The sequence below is a fragment of the Garra rufa genome, chromosome 8, assembly GCF_049309525.1.
Source record: "Garra rufa chromosome 8, GarRuf1.0, whole genome shotgun sequence".
Classification (NCBI taxonomy): Eukaryota; Metazoa; Chordata; class Actinopteri; order Cypriniformes; family Cyprinidae; genus Garra; species Garra rufa.
In genome coordinates this window covers 13244966-13258707 of record NC_133368.1, presented here as the reverse complement: position 1 = coordinate 13258707, position 13742 = coordinate 13244966, and the positions used below count along the sequence as shown (strand labels likewise).

General features: G+C 33.4%; 1 protein-coding gene and 1 long non-coding RNA gene across 6 annotated transcripts in view; one reads left to right on the top strand and one right to left on the bottom strand.

The window, feature by feature from the left end:
- myo1b (myosin IB) overlaps positions 1-13742 on the bottom strand; it is an 88984-nt gene that overhangs the window by 30816 nt on the left and 44426 nt on the right. For all 5 annotated transcript variants that reach the window (XM_073845190.1, XM_073845191.1, XM_073845192.1 and 2 more), the window contains exons 6-7: positions 12102-12148; positions 3935-3998 (exon numbers count right to left, since the gene is read on the bottom strand). In XM_073845190.1, the coding sequence (XP_073701291.1) occupies positions 3935-3998; positions 12102-12148 (111 nt within the window). The remainder of the gene's footprint in view (positions 1-3934; positions 3999-12101; positions 12149-13742) is intronic.
- Positions 7682-10000, top strand: LOC141341243 (uncharacterized). The gene is made up of 4 exons (XR_012356644.1): positions 7682-7735; positions 8334-8399; positions 8568-8710; positions 9605-10000. It is a non-coding gene; the product is annotated as an uncharacterized lncRNA (long non-coding RNA).

Below are 13742 nucleotides of genomic sequence, written 5' to 3'. Positions count from 1 at the left end.
TTGACTAAGAATTAGGCTAGAAAGTTTCTACCTACACTCTTAAAAATAAAGGTGCTTTAAAATGTTCTTCACAGCGATGCCATAGAAGAACCATTTTTGGTTCCACAAAGAACCATTCAGTCAAAGGTTCTTTAAAGAACCATCTCTTTCTTCCCTTTTTATAATCTAAAGAGCCTTCCTTTACCACTAAGAACTTTTTGTGAAACAGAAAGGTTATTCAGATGTTAAAAAATTATGGAACCATTTAGACATAAAATATTATTCTATGGCATCGTGAAGCACCTTTATTTTTAAGAGTGTACCATTATCAATAAACTTCACGTCTATGAAGCCTTAAAATACTGCCTGTTTGGAGCTCTGGTGTATGAGGTCTGTTTGTTCAAATTCATCTAAAAACAGCTTCTAGTGGGGGAAATGATGCTGTATCAGATGACTCTGAGATAGTTTTTTACTTTTAGAGGAAAGCCCTCAGGCTTCAAAGTAGTCTGTAGCATCCTGTTATAGCCAGTCTGTGGACATGCAACTTGGTCGTTTTGAAGCACTCACAATAGATTCTATTGTGCAGACTACACGAAGCTGTAAGAGTTTAAACTAGACTGAATTCAGACAAAAGGGGTTGACTGTACCAGCTGTGCCCAAGTTAGAACTTTAGCCTAGTTTGGACGTAAAGTGGCAGGAAGTTACAGCATTTTTGAGTTGCACCATTAAACATAGTTGAAATGTAACTCTACGTATTAACCAAATATATACTAAACTCCATCCAGGGCTTTAGTAAGAACTGTGGGGATTGTTTAAAGCTTTTCCAATCAAACATTGGGAAAAAAAAAACTAACATTTCGTTCTTACTTCCTGTGTCTTTTGCTGTATATGTTCGTGGAGTCAAAATAAGAGATAAATGGAAACAGGCGAAGGCCTTGCTATCCTTAAAGAAAGTCACTGTGTTCATATACTTGAGCAGAGGCGTTTCTAAATCTGGGCTGAAGGGGTAACTGTTATCATTGGGTTGTCAATTAGGTCTAGTGACTTCCCTGTACGAGATGGAGTAATGTGTAAAATGATAAATCACATCAGCATTATTAAAAGTGGGAGATTGATCAATTCTCTCACGTGGATGGTGGCACACTATTTGATTGACTAGTTACTCAAACCGCCGTACTATATAGGTTACAAACTCTCCTCACATCAATGAGCAAATAGACAAACTGTGTCAACTGTTAGAGGAAGTTACTGTGGGATAACAGACTTAGGCTGATTAATTATCTCTCAGTGCCAAGGGGTAGCACTTTCGTTTCCATTTTAAGACCAGATAAATGTTTCTACAGTTTGAAAATTGACTGTTATGTCAGCTATTTTTTTAATAGTTTAGTTAATGTTATAACCATAATACATTACAAAATCAAATCATGATATTGACATAAGTGTATTAGAGGGTATGCATATTTTAGGTCACCATTCAATTATCCATTAATTCAACACGCATAAACCAAATGCATGAGGAAGCATTTAGCTAAATGGACCACTGACTTTAACAGTTGAGAATATGCGTGCCAAGCCAACTAGACTGCTGGTCTGGCTTTGAATTTGCAAAGAGATAGGCTCAGGGGCATATTTCAGGAACCATTGCTGCGATGCTACAAAATAAGGACACGCTCTGGATGGTTTTCGTGCGTATAAATGCAGCACAGCTTCCCAAAGCCCTCTCTGAGAGCACACAGCTGGGAGCAAGAGTAATGACACAGACACTTGTATAAAATTCTGAAAGAAATAGTTGCGAAAAATATAACTTCTAGCATAATTTCTTTAAACTCAATTTTTTCTGACTTATACACTCAATTTTTCAAAAAAAAAAAAAAAACACAGAAAAAGAAGAATGTTCACACAGTTCTTTTTCATAAATCGAGAGTTCATGATAACCACAATAGTAGTGTAACAGTTGTGCGCTATTTTCCAAGTTTTCTGAATCTATATACACTTTTTAAAAGTACATGGGATGAACTATTTATAACATTTAAAAGTCAGTATTTTTTTATTTATTTTTTATATGTTTGAAACAAGTCACTTAATTATTATTAGTTATTTGATCAAAAATGCAGTAAAATTGTGAAATATTAAAATGTAAAATAACAGTTTTCTATTTTAATATAATTCAATTTACATTTATTTCCTAAATGCTATCCCCTTTGATGCAAAGCTAAATTTTTAGCAGATATTACGCCAGTTTTCAGTGTCACATTATCCTTCAGAAATCATTCTAATATGCGGATTTGGTGCTTTTTTTTGAACACAGGGTGAAAACCGTGACGCATTTTTTTCAGGATTATTTGATGAATATCTAAAAAAAAAAAGTTTATCTGAAATAGAATATTTTTGTAACTATTTAAACCTTTACTGTTACACTTGATGAATTTGTAATAACAGTATTCATTTCTCATTTCTTTCATTTCTTAAAATAAAATAAAAATCTTACAGATCTCAAACTTTTACAATTTAGAGTATAACACACAAGTATTGAGTCACGTAAGAAAAAAAAAATCATACCTTAAAAAAAGTTTAAATTATGACACACTTAAGTCACAATTACAAGATAAAAAAATGTAAATTATGACTTACTAAGTTAAAATTGTGCCTTTAAAAGTCAATTATGAGATGAAAAAGGCAACATTATAACTTTAAAAGTCATATATACAAGATAAACAGTCGAAATATGACATATCAAAGTCATAATTAAGTGATAAAAAGAAAATTACGACTTTAAAAAGTCAAAATTATGAGATGAAAAGTCAAAATTAGGGCTGCTCGATTATGGCAAAAATCATAATCACGGTTATTTGGGCCAATATTGTAATCACGATTATTTAAGACGATTATGACTGGGTCCAAAACTTGTGAAACAAGGAAGGAAAAAAATACTAAATACTTTTATGCATGTCTAAAGCCTACTAAAAAAATTGAATGTAATTATTTGAATGTAAAATAAAACTGCATCTTTACTGTAAGAATTAAACATGCTTTGTTTCTTATTAAAACTAAAAAAGTCATTCATTTAACAGCAGTGAATGATTTTTGTCTTTGTATTTTTACATTTTATTACTATTAAGCACAGAGACGGCAGAAGGAATATTATTCGTTGCCGCTTTAAGAGCCACACGGATCCAATGTACTGTTACACACTTATTTTTATTCCCAACTGTTTATGATCATTTAAGACATAACTTTACATGAATAATCACCAAGCGCCTCATTTTCAAATATTTTTGCATGTATTTGACAGTTTAGGCACGCACCTTCAGCTAAAAAATAACTTTACATGTCCGTGTTCTGCTTAAACTCAGTGTGTTGCGTTCATATTCCTGGTTCATCCACTTGCATTTGAATCATTTTTAATAATCTTAATACTAAAAGTTTTTTTTTTTTTTTTTTAAATATATCACTACTTCCAATTCCCCAAATTAAACGCTTAACATGCAACTCAGTGCCTTGCCTTTATATTCTAGAGTATATTCGGCTTGTCTGGTATTCTTTCAGAAGTCAATTTCGACTTCTAATGTCATAATTACATTTTTTTATCTCAAAATTTTTGACTTCATAAGTCATAAGTCAATTTCGACTTCTAAAGTCATAATTAAATTTTTTTTTTATCTAAAAATTTTTGACTTCATAGGTCATAAATTTGATTTAGTAAGTCATAATGTCAATTTAACAAGTCACAATTTCGAATTTTTTTCTCATGTGGTGAAAATGGGCTTCCATACACCAGTCGTTTTGTACTTTTTCAAACTTTCATCTGTTGTATTACAGACAAAAAGTATATAGGCTTGAAACGACATATGGGCAAGTAAATAATGACAGATTTGGGATGAACTATTCCTATATATTTCTACTTGGGCACTATTACAGGGATACTCCTTGGGTTCCACCTTGTAATTATACTCACAATTACTGATGACTCCACCAAGGGGGTCTCCTTTGAAGTCAAACTCGACATCCATGTACTTCCCCTGTAGAAAGAGAAGAAATTGTTAGCACATCCCATAAAAAGTGCATGGTGGGTTAGTTGATGACATGGTTCTTTATTGTTGTTTAACATGGCCTTCCTGTGCAGTCAAAATAAGATATGACTGAGAAGCTAAGGTCTAAGAAGCGAGTCGCTCTCCAGTGGTGACATTGCATCAAGGCCTTTGGTACTAATGGCAGGCTTGCTGCGGAGAACCACGTGGCTCTTTTGTGGTTCTTGATGGTAGGAAAAGACGCATGACAACGAGGGCAGTGATCACTGCAAATAGGGCTGAAATTTGAGCCTTCTGTGAGGCAAATGGGAGGAAAAAAAGACTTTCCCTCTAAGCGCAGTCAATTCTCCAAGCACAGGCCTGTTCATAACACACGTTGCCAATCATACATAGATTTGCAATGGAGTAATGGACTACTGTGGGAGAAACAGCTTTTTTTTGCTGCTGTAATGGTAAAAGAAACTTTTTTTGTCTTTTTGTCCCGCACACTATTTGGGAAAGGAACAGTAAGCCCAGTGTCTCTGGAGCCAGTTAAATTTTTCCCTCTTTATTTATATCCAACAGCTCTTCAAAAGGAAACTGCCTCAGAGGCTGCTGAATAAACTCCTAGAACTCTAAAATCCTCTGCCAACACAGGAAGTAACAGCTGAAAATTGCAACCATAGTGGTGATATGATAATATGGTGCTTGAGACACAAAATATATGAAATTCTAAATCTCAAGGTGTTAACCTGCCCTCACTTTCTAAGGCTGCTTCCTAACCAAGGTGGTGCTATTTTATTTACTTTAAATATCAGATAAAGTGATTCTTTTCTCTTTAATACAGATGATGCTGAGTCATTAATATATTAGTCATGACAAAAAAAAGCAATGATGATAACCAATTTTTTCATGAGTGTGCAATGTTAGTGATTATAAAGTCACCTAGCTTGTTTGGTAGCTTGTTTAATACCATAGCAATACTAACACGGTAACATAAGCCTGTGTGTGAACTGATATTAGACTAACACTGCAGATTTACTGTTGTGTTGGGGTTTTGCTCAATATGATGTTAAGTGGCAGATCAGTGGACTTTCTGCTGTTGAATATATAAGTAAGAGACGTCCCCTGTCCCAGACGAAACCTAAAATACTATGCGGAGGACGCAAGATAATTAATAATTATAATATGACCGCATGGTGAACCTATGAGCATAACTCATATTTAAACAACTATCACTTTGTGTTGTTGGCCAGATAAAATGACAGAGAAAGAGAAAAGAAAAATGGACATAAGATCATTTTTCAGTGCACCAAAATTCCAAGCAAGCACAAAATGTTCCCATCTCACAGCAATTTGGCCGTACTTAAGGCAATCTTTGTGTCCACTTCAGGTAACACTTTATAATAACTTTTATTAATAAATCTTTAATACACTTTATAAAGTCAAACCAAACACCTTCAACATTTCTCACATTATCACAGTTTATTCGCTGTAGTTTAGAAAATGGTAATAAAATATGACAAGAACTCAGAGTTAAACTGTGTCAGAACAAATTCATATTGATAATGTCAGATAACTTTGATAGAAAGGCATGTAATGCATTAAGTTGAACAGATTTTAGCTGGTAAATTTAAGCATTTGATAATACCAATTTAGGTCAACCAGTTACCAAGCAATGCAATTTTGTTCAGTTTGTGGTGTAAAGAGATTACGTATAAGAAAAAACACTTATACGTGTTTAAGTGCAAAACATGGACAGGTCAAAGTGTCTGAAAAAATGTTGGTCCCAAATATTTATCAATTTTACTGGTAGTCCACTGTATGAGGATTTTTTGGGTGTAATATGTCAGAGTTTACTTTATTTTGCTATCCTCACATACAGTGCCTTGCGAAAGTATTCATACCTCTTCTTTATTTTTACATTTTGTTTTGTTGCTGCCTTATGTTAAACTACTTTAAATTAGTTTTTTTTCCCACATCAATCTACACTCCTTACTAAAAAAAAATAATAATAAAAAAAAATAAAAAAATAGGTTTTTAACATCTGTGCAAATTTATTAAAAATAAAAAACTGAAAAGATCCCGTTGCATAAGTATTCATACCCTTTTCTGCAAAATTTGGCTCAGGAGCATTCATATTGCTTCTAGATGTTACTACACTTGGAGTGGAGTTAAACTGTGGCAAATTCATTTGAATGAGTATGATTTAGAAATGCACACACCTCTCAGAAAAGGTCTAACAGCTGAAAATGCATATCAGAGCAAAAACCAAGTCCTGAGGTCAAGATAACTGCCTGTAGAGCTCAGTGACAGACTTGTGTTAAGGCAATGATCTAGGGAAGAGTTCAGAAAAAAAAAATCTGCTGCATTGAAGGTTCACAGAAGCATTATCCATAAGGGAAGACGAATGGAACAACTAGGACTCTAGAAAATGTCTGCCAGCCCCCATCCAAGCTGACAGAGCTAGAGAGGTGAAAATGTGAGGCAAAGAATGGCAGATAATTGCCAAATGCAGATGTGCAAAGCTTGTCACATCATACCCAAAAAGACTTGAGGCTGTAAAGGTGCTTCAACTATATGTACTGAGTTAAGGGTATGAATACTTACGCAATGTACTTATTTCAGCGTTTTATTTTTAATAAATTTGTCATATTTGCAAATCTGGTTTTTGCTTTGTCATTATTATGGTGTATGGAGTGTAAATTGATGTGGGGAAAAACTAATTTAAAGCAGTTTAACATAATGCTGCAACAAAACTAAATGTGAAAAAAATGAAGGGGTATGAATACTTTTGCAAGGCACTGTACATAAATGAACTATAGTGTCCTGCACTCACTAATAAAAAAAAAAAAAAAATGATATTTGGTGTCTGAATAATTTTTGGTTTGACTGTATAATGCTTAACAAATCATTGGTTAATATACATATTCACACAGCTAGACATATGAGATAATGTGCTTGTTAATGTTTACTAATAAACCTACAAAACATTATCTAATGATTGACAGATCATTATTTTATGTAAATTGAAATGCTTACAAATGTAATTAAACTTTCAATTCATATGACCATGCATTTTAGAACATCTTTCATTTTGAAAGATGGTTAATGATTAAAAGAAACAAAATTTTTTCAATTTGTATTCAACACATTTATTAACTCATAATCCCAGTCTGTAAAGGTGACATATTTGGTCTGTTTTTGTTATGTAGCCTTCTATTATTTATTAATTATTTGTTCATATTTTTACAGTCTAAAGTGGATACTATTCATCATTTTTCAATGATTATAAGCATTTACTGAACATTATTACTTGTATGAGCAGTCATCTCAAAGACAAACAGTGTCCCAAATGACCTGAATTTACTCTCTTTACACATCTTTACAAATCATTTATTAATTATGTGTTCATGTTTTGAACACATTAGTATTCTAAAAGTATCTAAAGTTGAAACTATTTATCATCTGTAAATGTATAAATGTTTTTTCTAACCGTTTAGTTTCTTTATGGGCATTGGATTTGCTGTAACAACGTTTGTGCAAAGGGGGGTTAGTTACACTGTAACGAATTGCTGTAAAAATTACAGCAATATTTTACAGCAGCGGGTTGTATTTCTTATAATACAGCCAATACAGCATATTGCTGTAAACCGCAATGCATTCTGGTAAATTTCAAATCTAAAGAGGCGGGATTATCTTTAACGGTCGACATTTGGGAGCAGCAAGAAGAACGATTCATAACTGTGGTAAGTAAGTGTCTTATTTCTGTTTTATTTTTCATAATTTGTAACTGTATTAGAATATTAAAGAATATAAGGTGTCATAAACATTCGCGGTAACCGCAGATTAACGAATCCTCCGTCCGCGGAGCACGAGAGAGACTTGTGCGGGGATTCGGCACTGCAGTCGCGGAAGGATTACACACACATTCCCCTGCCTTATATCGGCTATAGGCGTAACATCTCTGGGTTCCTACGTTAAGAATTACAAGCTTCATTGGCAAAAGATGTGATTCACGGCGACGTCGTGCTGATCAGCACACTTTCTCGTGATTATTTTATGATGTACAACAAATTTGCACAGGCAGCCATCTGTTAACACGGGCACCGAAATAAAATGCGTATTTAGGGCTCGCGATTCGCGGTCAGCCGCTCACGGAGGATGTGTGTCACGTAAACTCTGAACGGTGCTGTTAAAGTGGTTAACGTAAGCAGTGAGATGTACTAGCACCTTTGATAACTTGCTTATTCGCTTATTGTTTGAATGTAACGTTAATGCTTTTTGCTAACTTTGATTTGAAGAATGCCTTAATCCAGCCCATTGTCCTGTCTGTCCTGTTCGCAGCATATTACATATTCTGGACTAACGTTATCAAGAGGAGACAGACGGAGTTTTGGAGTTCATACAAAGGTAATAGTTGCATTCTAACAATCTGAGTACCTGCATTTTACATGTAGATATGATAGAATATGTTTCTCAACTCAAGTAGAGAGAGTTTTTTTAGGGAGAATAATTCAGATGTACAAAAGCTAAAACTAATGTGAATTACATATTGTCTGCTTCCTGACTGTTTTGTAGATATTTATCCTGAGAGAAAAACAAAGAAGTTGAAAGGAAAAGACCCATCTAAAACGACAGAACACAGAAGAAACCAGCAGAAGTGAACCCAAGTTACCAGTTTTCTTTGCAATGCGAAGGATTTTCAGCAGAATTACTGACATGTAAGTACACATACACCAAGATCTTTTTCCTTTTATTATGTTATTTTATCCTTTATCTACACTAGCGTTCAAAAGTTTGTGATCAGTAGGTTTTATGTTTTGAAATAAGTATCTTCTGCTCATAAAGGCTGCATTTAATTGATAAAAAATACAGAAAAAACTATAATGTTGTGAAATATTATTAAAATGTTTTATCCATTTTAATATACTTAAAAATGTAATTTATTTCTGAATTTTCAGCATCAATACACTAGTCTTCTAATTACTCCAATGTCCTTTAGTGATCCTTTAGAAATTATTGTATATGCTGATTTATTATCAATGTTAGAAGCAATTGTGCTGTTTAATATTTTTATTAACCTGTGATACTTTTTTCAGGAATCTTATATATTATACTTATATATAGTATGTTACATTGAAATTGATTGTAAAGATTTATATTTTTAGATAAAATGTATATTTTAAATAACTGCTGTTCTTTGAAACTTATTCATCAAAGAATCCTGAAAAAGTATCACAGGCTCCAAAACATACACTGACAACATTAACAATAACATTGACAATAAATCAGGATATTGATAATAAATGAGAATGATCTCTGAAAGATCATGCAACACTGGTGTAATGATGCTGAACATTCAGCTTTGCATCTCAGAAATAAATTATATTTGAAAGTATAGTAAAATATAAAACTTGTAATAACTTGTAAAAATTGTAATATTTTTCACAATTTTAGTGTTTTACTGTTTAATATCATACTGATCTAACTGTAACAATCATCACTCTCTCTGCCTTTGACTGTATCTGTCATCCCTCTGTCTTTGTCTGACTGTATCATTGTTTTGTAAAATATCTAATGTATTGCCCTTTTTGTTCTTTTATATATTTTTTTAGCCACTCTTTGCATCCTGGGCTGGAACAGCATCTGGATCTGAACTGTTCTCCTTTTTCGATCAGAAGTTTTTTTGGACTCACTTGAGGGCTTGTTGTTTGGCCATGTTGGACTGTCCATGAAGTTGTGAAAATTCATCACTGTCTTTATGGTATTTCGAACCATTTAATTATAACCATGTTGGTTAACTTGATGTTGGTTTCAACTTTGGCTAAATATTGGTTAACCTTAATATTTAGCAGCGTAATATGTTTCAAGTAAATATTTTCATGCCCAATTTATTTTGGAATTCAGAATAATACTGAATACACTGTTCTATGACATTTCTTTCATGCAAATTTGAGAGTTAATAAATAAGAGATTTTTTAAATAAAATTGGACCTGTTTATCAAGATTAAGATGTGTCAAATTATTATTATTTTTGTTTTTATTAAATAATAGGTGCACTGAGTTTCATACTATACAACACTTTATGCAGTTAAATATTGTTTAAAGCTTATGCAGTTAATAAATTGTTTAAATTGCTAGTCATTATTATTCAGCAATCTGGAAAATAAATACTGCAAATAAAGAATATACAAATTAAAGTAGTACAATATTTTTACAGTGAAACGTTATTTAATGATTTCCAGTACACTTGTAAAATTGCAAACTATTGCTGCAATTTCACAGTAGCAGCTTTAAATAATGTATATATCGTTGCTAGTATATATACAGAAAATTGCTGTATTTTAACAGTAAAACTGTAGTTAATCATTTACAGTGCACTTGTAAAAATTTACAGTATTGCTGGCAACCAAAGTTGCCAGTAACTTGCTGTAAATTTTACAGTAAAACTGTAGTTAATCATTTACAGTGCACTTGTAAAAATTTACAGTATTGCTGGCAACCAAAGTTGCCAGTAACTTGCTGTAAATTTTACAGTAAATTTTTTACAGTGTAAGTTTAGCTAAACGTTTGCTAAAGACTTAACACACATTGTAATTTGGGTGCAAAGCACTATGGTGTAACACTAAACAGGATATTCCTTGACTCATACATCAACAGGAGAAAACAAATCTATTTTTCAAGAATATACTTGCTCATAAATGCCATTAGGTAATGTTTCATAATTTTTTAGTAAACATTAACAAGTACATTATCTTATTTTTAGCTCTTTGAATATATATTAACTACTGCTCAGTTAAGCATTATATAATGTTTGTTAAAGATTTAATAATTAAAGTTATGTTAATTATGAAATTACATATAAAGATGTGCTTAAGTTGTATGTTGTTGGTTCAAAAAAAGCACTCTTACAACTAACTGCACTTCTAAATGCAATTAACAAGCGATTAAGTGTGAAAATTTTTTGTAAAAACAATTTCTACAAAGAATATAATTTCCATAATAAGCACTGTTTTTGTTTTCCCCTTCATATGCTACACTCTTAAAAATAAAGGTGCTTTAAAAGGTTCCTCAAGCGATGCCATAGAAGAACCATTTAGTCAAAGGTTCTTTAAAGAACCATCTCTTTATTACCTTTTTATAATCTGAAGAACCTTCTTTCGCACAAAGAACCTTTTGTAAAACAGAAACGTTCTTCAGATGCTAAAGGTTCTTTATGGCTCTATGGCATCGTGAAGCACCTTTATTATTAAGAGTGCACTTACATAAACTACATTTTGAAACAATGGGCTCCTGGCTAAGGATCGTTGTGTAACACTGATGGTTTCATGTGGGTGATGCAAGATTCAGTAAGAGTGCTCAACAAACTAACTTTTGCACAGTTAGACCCACAAGTTACTAAAAGTTATATCTGGTAATTTTCCTGAGGATAAAAGTCAACAACAACATTGACTCAATGCTGTTCTGTTTTCCCTGTTATGTAAACTGAACAGCACCTCTGTTGAACCTCTGAAAGCACATGCTGGACAATGCTGTGCGGTCTGACCTCTGTAAGTACACTCTATAGCTCAGTATATGTTTACTTTGCGTGGTCAAGCCGTGATGGACAGCTGGAAAAGGGCCAAACTGTCAAAGAGCAGTGGCTCAAAGACATTTGCATAAACAGAGATATTTAACCATGCTAATCTCTGGACTAAATGGCATTGTGGGAGTCTGTCCTCATGAATGACAGGGAAAAAAGAACAGGCTCAAAGGCATCTGGAGGTGGTTGCCAGAGAGGTTACACAAAGTTCTGTTTAAATCCTACTGTACGCACAAACAGCAATCGCTCTAGTGTCGCTGCGTCAGAATAGGGCCAGATGTGCTCAGTGGCGGTCCATACGAAGCAAAGCAGGAATGTTGCAGTACCATTTTGCAAAATCAAACTCCCAATAAAAGCATTGCATCACTTTAGGGGTGGGCTGATAGAAAGCAACAGAATCATTTGGCTGTGTTCACATTACGGATCAAAAGTCCATGTTGATCTAATCTAAAGCAAACACACTCTAGAGGGAGGAGTAGCATCAAAACAGTCGTAAAATATTCTGTCTGGAAAAAGAAAGAGATACTCACAAATCGAGACGAGTTGTCATTCCTCACGGTTTTGGCGTTCCCAAAAGCTGCAGAGGAATAACATGTTGCAAGTTACTCATGCCAGTTCATTCAGCACTACATTTCTACTTTGACGGATGTCATCTGGTAGAAAAATTATCCTGTATCCTCTCAGCTACCTTTCATCATATTCATAAAGCATAAAATACATAGTTAACTCTGATGGACACTGAATGGAATTTACATTTAGAGATTTTAGCAGATACATTTTTTCAGTTTCGTTTGCGTTCAAGGTTTATATTTTATCAGTTCATGCATTCCCTGGGAGCTAAACCCATGACCTTGACATTGCTAGTGTAATGCTTTACTGTTTGGGCTACAATAAATTAATATTTCAATTTCAAAATCTGCTACGTTCAAAATATATTACTGAAATATATTGCATTCAGTAAGCAAATGTTCTGTATGCATGACATATCAGTTGACCTACTACATTTGCAGTATACAAAACAACACAATGCACAGAATAACGTATCTCACAATGCAACCTTCTAGTAACACTCACTATTAACTAGTTGCTTATTAGCATGGATATCATTAGCATATTGGCTTTTTATTAGTACATATTAGAGTCTTAATGTCCCAGTATCTGAAGTAGGAGCTAATTCAGTTCCCCCAAACAAAGTTCCTAGAACTAAATACATTCCTAGTTCCTGTGGTGCAAAGAAGTCAAAAAACGGGTACTTTCACCAATAGTTCTAGAAACTATGAAAAGGTTCCTCCGGTTCCTCATGGGAACTCGATCACTTCAATCACAACAAAAACGATCACTTTACATTTGGTTTGGCAGCCATTTTCTTTCAGAACCCATTTAGTTCTCCAGTGAAACACTACTTGCTTGGTTGTTTTTTGTTTAAATTAGGGCTGATAAATCGATTAATCATGATTAATCTCATTATATTACATATATTTCTTAAATATATACATGCATGTGTGTGTATTTACACTGCCCTCCAAAAGTTTGGAATCACTCCTGGCAAAGTGTGGTTTTGGACGATATCAGCATAGTGTGAATCATCTTTGGGCAATCCTTCAGGACTCTTGGAGTAATATATCAAGTCAATGTTTGAATAAACTGACAACCAGGATGCCCAGATTACGCAGAGCTGTAAAAGCTGCTAATGGTGGATATTTTGATTAATCGAATTTTTTTTTTTTTTTTTATGTATAAACTGTTTATGTGATAAAATATGTTTTTGTAGTGTGTTGTCTCTTATCAGTGCAAAACTATCACAAATTAAAAAGGATTCATGCCAATATTGTCCAAAACCCCACTTTTCTTGGGTGTTTTCAAATTTTTGTAGGGCAGTGTATATATAAATATAATGATATACAGTATGCACACACACACACACACACACACACACACACACACACACACACACACACACACACACACACACACACACACTTTTGAAAATTTCAGTTGCAATTAATCACGATTAATTGATTTGACATCCCTAGTTTGAATATGATTTCACTGAATCTACCATTAAGCATATACTGTAAAAAAATCTGTAAAATTTACAGTAAAAAACGGCAGCTGTGGTTGCCCGAAATTTACCGTAAAAAATACTGTAGCAAGTTTTACGGTTTTCACTT